General features: G+C 39.6%; 1 protein-coding gene across 3 annotated transcripts in view; it reads right to left on the reverse strand.

Annotated features, from left to right (window-relative positions):
• Nucleotides 1-4,994, reverse strand: part of CDHR1 (cadherin related family member 1) — a 62,796-nt gene extending 57,802 nt beyond the window's left edge. For 2 of the 3 annotated variants that reach the window (XM_030571181.1, XM_030571179.1), the window contains exons 1-3: nt 4,804-4,994; nt 4,548-4,550; nt 3,961-4,056 (exon numbers count right to left, since the gene is read on the reverse strand). In XM_030571181.1, the coding sequence (XP_030427041.1) occupies nt 3,961-4,056; nt 4,548-4,550; nt 4,804-4,864 (160 nt within the window). In that variant the 5' untranslated portion in view covers nt 4,865-4,994. The remainder of the gene's footprint in view (nt 1-3,960; nt 4,057-4,547; nt 4,551-4,803) is intronic. The other variant, XM_030571180.1, reaches the window with a different exon arrangement.
• Nucleotides 4,995-6,000: the final 1,006 nt, after the last annotated feature.

Here is a 6,000-nt window from a genome sequence, read left to right on the forward strand (position 1 = left end):
ACAGCCCCCTCTTGTCATAAACAGAAGCAAATCGAGTATTATTCATATAGAGACAGGGGAAAACACAACAGTAACTGATAAAGCAATAATCTGGCTCTTTAGCTGCAACCTCCGGGACGGCAGGGATCTTTGCTTAGTGTAGCACTCAGCACACAGGCAGAGCTCAATAAACAGCACATTAGCACTGGAGCAGCTGCCCCATATGGATCCTTCATTTGGGGGAGCCTTAGAATAATAAAACCATAGAAATGTAGGGCTGAAAAGGACATCAAGAGTTCTTCTAGTTCAGCCTCCGCTGTGCTGACCAAGGCAGGACCAAGTATACCTAGACCATCCCTGACAGGTGTTTGTCCAGCCTATTCTTAAAATCCTCCAGTGATGGGGATTCCACAACCTCCTTCGGTAACTTGTTCAGGTGATTATAGTATCAGTACAGTTACAAAGTTTTTCCTAATAATGAACCTAAATCTCCCTTACTGCAAACTAAGCAAATTACTTCTTGTCCTATCCTCAGTGGACATGGAGAACAATTGATCACTATCCTCTTCATAACAATCTTTTACATATTTGAAGATTGTTATCAGGTTCCCCCTCAGCCTTATCTTCTCTAAACTACACATGCCCAATTTTTTCAACCCTTCCTCATAGGTCAGGTTTTCTAAACCTTTTACATTTTTTGTAGCTCTCTGATCTTTCCAAATTGTTCACATCTTTCCTAAGGTGTGGTACCTCAAACTGGACACAGTACTCAGCTGAGGTCTCACCAGTGCCAAGAGATAAGAGCAGTTACCTCCTGTGTCTGACATATGATACTCTTAATACACACCAGAATGATGTTCGCCTTTTTCACAACTGCATCACACTGTTGACTCACATTCAGTCTGAGATCCACTATCATCCCAGATACCTGTCCGCAGTACTACTGCCTTGACAGTTATTCCCCATTTTGTAGTCAGCATTTGATGTTTCCTTCCTAAGTAAAGTACTTTGACCATGTCTTTACTGAATTTCATCTTATTGATTTCAGACCAATTCTCCAATTTTTCAAGGTCATTTGAATTCTAATCCTGTCCTCCAAAGTGCTTGCAACCCATTCCAGCTTGGTGTCATCCGTAAAATATTGGTGTCATCCATGGAAATATTGAATAGCACTGGACCTAGAACAGTCCCCTGTGAGACCCCACTAGATATTTCCTTCCTGTTTGACAGTGAACCATTTTTCAAACCATGACACATCTAGACTATCTGTTAAATTAGTAACAGAGGAATGCATTGAATTGGCCTGCAGGTAAATTTGATTTTATTTTCTCATTTTTCTTCATGGCACATCCAAGTTCTTAGCAAGACTGGAAAGGAACATACCAAAGTACTGCCAGAATAGATGTTTTCACGCTACTTCCAGCCCAATCAGACAAGGAAATCTCAGACCAGAGAGGCTTGGAGAAGCACTTAAATTGCAGGGCCACTATCTCCTGGCTTCTGGACAGCAATCCCATGTCTCCCCTTATGAGAGCTGCCCAACATCTTCTTAAGTTTCTGAGCCTAGCTAGTTGCCTATCAGAGAGGCAGTTCTAGCTGGGACTCTGAGACCACCTGAGATCTAAGCCAAAAATACACCTCCCTCTCCTGCTCCTAACCACCTACCAACCTGCAGCCCCTGCCTGGGGTTTAAGTGATTTGATTATTTTTGAGTGAACCCTTAGCATCGGGGTGAATTTCATCCTGTTTGAAATGACACAAGAGTCACATTTTGCTTCATTGTATACTAATGGATTTTCAGTCCTCTTATAGGCTTGGTCTGTGTTGGGATTTTGCCTCGATTCCAGTAGTCACTGGCCAGCCACTGACGTAGCTTCCCCAGAACAAACCCCAAGTGCAGACAAGGAAAGCTGGGCTCTACCTGAGTGTCAGGGGTAGTATCCACTGGTGCAAATCACAACTTTCCTGACTGCACTGGGGATTTGCTTGGCGTGGGTACACTGGTGCTGGCCTTCGATTGCTGAATTCAGAGAGCAAATTCCCATTGGCTCTGCAGCTTCAGTCTGCTTATAGACAGGTTTCAGAATAGCAGCCATGTTAGTCTGTATCCGCAAAAAGAACAGGAGTACTTGTGGCACCTTAGAGACTAACAAATTTATTTTAGCATAAGCTTTCGTGGGTACAGCTCATTTCTTCGGATGTTCCACTCTATGCATCTGAAGAAGTGAGCTGTAGCCCACGAAAGCTTATGCTGAAATAAATTTGTTAGTCTCTAAAGTGCCACAAGTACTCCTGTTCAGTCTGCTTATAGTGAACCTCAGGTTCACCATGGGCAGTCTCCATCTGAGCTAATTCCACTGGAAAATGCATCACGTAACACTATAAGCTATGCGTTAGATGGTACATTCCAAGGATTATCATTCCTTCCCCTCTTCTGTGGTTGATGTTGCCACTCTCCCATTGGTGGGAAGAGCTGAAGAAGAAATTCTTATCCCCCATGTCACAGAGCCCAGGAAGGAGTAAAGAAGACTCAGACTACGTCTACATTATGGTGACTGTAGCAGCATAGCTACGGCACCATAGCTATGCAGCCAGAACCTCTTAGTGTAGATACGGCCTACAGCGATAGAAAGGGCTTTTCCATCACTGAAGGACCATCAACCTCTCAAGCAGTGGTAGCTAGGTCAATGGAAGCATTCTTCCGTTGACCTACCTGCATCTACACTGAGGTTTAAGTTGGCATAGCTACATCACTCAGGGATGTGGATTTTTCACACAGCCGAGCAATGTAACTATGTTAACCTAAAATTCATGATCCAACCTAAAACTTGAGTGTAGACAAGACCTCAGGCTGGCGTTGCTGTAGTCTGCCCCCACTGGGAGTGGCCCTTTGTCCTACAGCTGCAGAAACTGAAGAGAATCCATGCCATCAATCCCAAAAGGAAGAGAAGGATCATTTTTGCTATATTGATCCTTTCCACAGACTATATCTTCACCACCACTGAAATGCAGATGTGTCTGGAGTGTAAGCAACCAGTACATAGCACTCCAAACAAGAGTGGGCTGGGGATACTTTTCCCAATCACACTATGACAAACACCTCCTGTTACAAAACATGCCTAAGAAACTTTAGGGTGAAATTTTCCAAAGCATGGTGTTGCCCCATTGATGACAGTGGGAGCAGAATTAGGCCAATGCTGAGCACTTTTTAACATCTCACTCACTTTAATTCCAACCAGAACAGATAGTGCCTACTTTTTATGGGGCTCATTCAAAAGCTAGTAACTACAGCCAGACAAGAGTAAACACAAAACAGAGTTCCAGTGCTGCATTTGGATGCATTGCTACGTTATTTTTTTTAAACCATAAAACCTTTAAAGTAGAGCTTGTTGGGAAATAAAATCTCCAAATTTTTCAATTAAAAAAATATTTTTTTTACCCTGGTTACTCAAAAAAAAATTATCACAAAAATATTGTGACAGTAAATATTCAACCATTTCTACTTTAAACATAAAAAGGATAATGATTATTTGAAGAAAAACCTCATGTGTGTTCTCTCTTATTTTCATTTCAATGTACAGTTAAGCTCTCATTAATAATTATCAACAACTTTGTTCTCTTCCCATAAACATCTGCCTGGGCAGACAAGAATCTCTCTTAATGTCACAAATCATTTATGACCTCACAACACGCATGCTCAGATGCTCTGGGTGAATCAGGTGACCAATAGTGTGTGAGAGAAGAATAATGATTTTAAAATGCAGTTTGCAGTCAAACAAGTCATTTTAAATGAAGCGAGGTCAACAAAGAGAGAAAGAATAACATTTAAGTCCATCAAAGGCAAAGCTACTAGAACATTTTGGGCATATGTTAATGGACACTGTGATAAAATAAATTGTATGCTTTCCCATACCTCTGTAATGAGTCAGGCAACAAAGGACAGCAATTTTGGAATTTAAACACATTTACTGTGATACTGACCAACAGGTGTGTCTTCTGAGAGGCTCAGAAGTGCCATGTTCCCATTAGTGCTGCTGGCTCCATTATCAAAGAAGTAGGGGGCATAATTTGCCTGAGCTGCAATTAAAAACAAAGCAGAATCCAAAGAAAAGCATTTCATAAACTGCAGTAACTTAGATTTCCTACCCTGCCTCTCTCTGTGTACAAAGAATGATGAGCCCTTTGGGAAATAATATGAGTTTGTATGTAACATATCCAATTACACTCATGAACTTTTTACCTTTTAAATTATATATATGTTAAATTGCTCCCCTATGGTGTTGTACCAATAATTCACATAAATACCGCACAGCAGCATTTAAAGAAGATGAGTGCAGAAAAAAAGAACTAAACAGGATATGTTTAAAGAGCCTCAAATATTCAGAAACGGCGTGTTGCAAAGTACCCTTCATGCCCATTCACCATTTCTGTATGCAGTTCCCATACACTCTGTGTGTGTATGTCTGACATCCGGCCAATGACTAAGTAATAACCTATCAATATTCTAAACATATTTGGAAATTACACCTACTGAATGAGCAATAAGCCATAATTAAATAGTTACTTACTTGCTGCCAGACAATATAGTTAAAGAAAAAAAAGAGAAAGCAAATTAGTTGTCATTCTAATCACTAATAATTAAAAATCAAAATAGCCCATTTGAAATGAAATTGCAAATATGCAAACAGGAGGAGGGGGTAAAGTGCACAGTGACCAGTCTCTCAGGAAACAATTTCAGGACCACATTATCCCATCAGTAAGGATTACTATAGGATATGCCATGTCCTTCTATTTGTTTATTAACAAAGAGAAAGCCGTACTCACCCAGGCAAACATGCACCAAATTGAGAAATAAGGATGGGGCAAAATGCCTTACATGCTTCATCCCACTGAAGGAAAGGCTAATTTCTTCTCTGTTTCAAAGGTGTTTTGGTTTGTTTTTTTGGTCTAAAGGGACTTGCCAAGTCTCCTTCAGACCTGTGCGGTGGTGAAATGTGCAAGAGGCAGTAACAGATGTTAAGATGTTAAGCGGATGACACGTCTTAATTTCTGAGGAATTTAAAGAAGCTCCTTCCTACCACCTAATTAGACCAATTACTTTGCAAGGAGCTGTGGGACTCATTTCTGATACAAGTTTGGGAGGAATCAACATCAGTCTCACAGGGTTGGTTGTTTGCACTGTGTTTAGGTTACCTAATGAACCATTCTTCACTGCTTGAATATAGAAGCCAGAAGGCAGGTAAAGTTGAATTTTTAAAAATGTCTTATTCTCTAATTTACTCCTCTGCTTTTCAGAACTAAGAGGGATTTTTATTTAAGTTAGATTTTGGTTAATTGAGAAACAAAGGGGGAGGAACTCAAAACAAATGCATGGTACTTTAATATCAATACTTTAAAGGAGGACAGTCATCAATTACAACAGAAAATATCCTAGACAGAAGCCAGCGATGGTTTTTTTTTTTAATTCATGAGATGGCCTAAAGATTTGTTTTTTAAATGTTTGGATTTCAGTTAAGTTTTTGATGCATCTTTTATAGCTGGTATATAACTTATAATTAACACCCTGAAACTTTTACAAAAAAGCATTCCAAAGAAAATATTAATGAAATAGGTTTTTTTCTCTTTGTTTTCTGTTTCATACAGTTAAAAGTGTATGTCATGCTACACAAATATATACATATTCAGTAAATTCGGGGGGAAAGAAACCCACACTGGAAAATGCTTATAAACAAAACATAAGAGAAACTTGGCAAATGGTAATAATTCCTAAAGGGAGATGTTTAAGCAGCCTTCTAGCTGTCAGCTTGATGCAGAATGCTCTAATGTATTTTAATGATGTTTTTGAATTTACAGAACAGCACACAAAAAACAACCCCCTCAGAAGTCAGCAAGAAATTAACACAAGTCCTTTTTCTCTTTGCCCAGGATTTTTTTTTTAAATAAACCACTTTGCTACTCTGGTGTGATTAAAGTTACTTTTTCTTCTGGCAGGCATGAACTATATACATTGGGACTGAAATT

Source organism: Gopherus evgoodei, chromosome 7 (genome assembly GCF_007399415.2).
Source record: "Gopherus evgoodei ecotype Sinaloan lineage chromosome 7, rGopEvg1_v1.p, whole genome shotgun sequence".
Lineage (NCBI taxonomy): Eukaryota > Metazoa > Chordata > Testudines > Testudinidae > Gopherus > Gopherus evgoodei.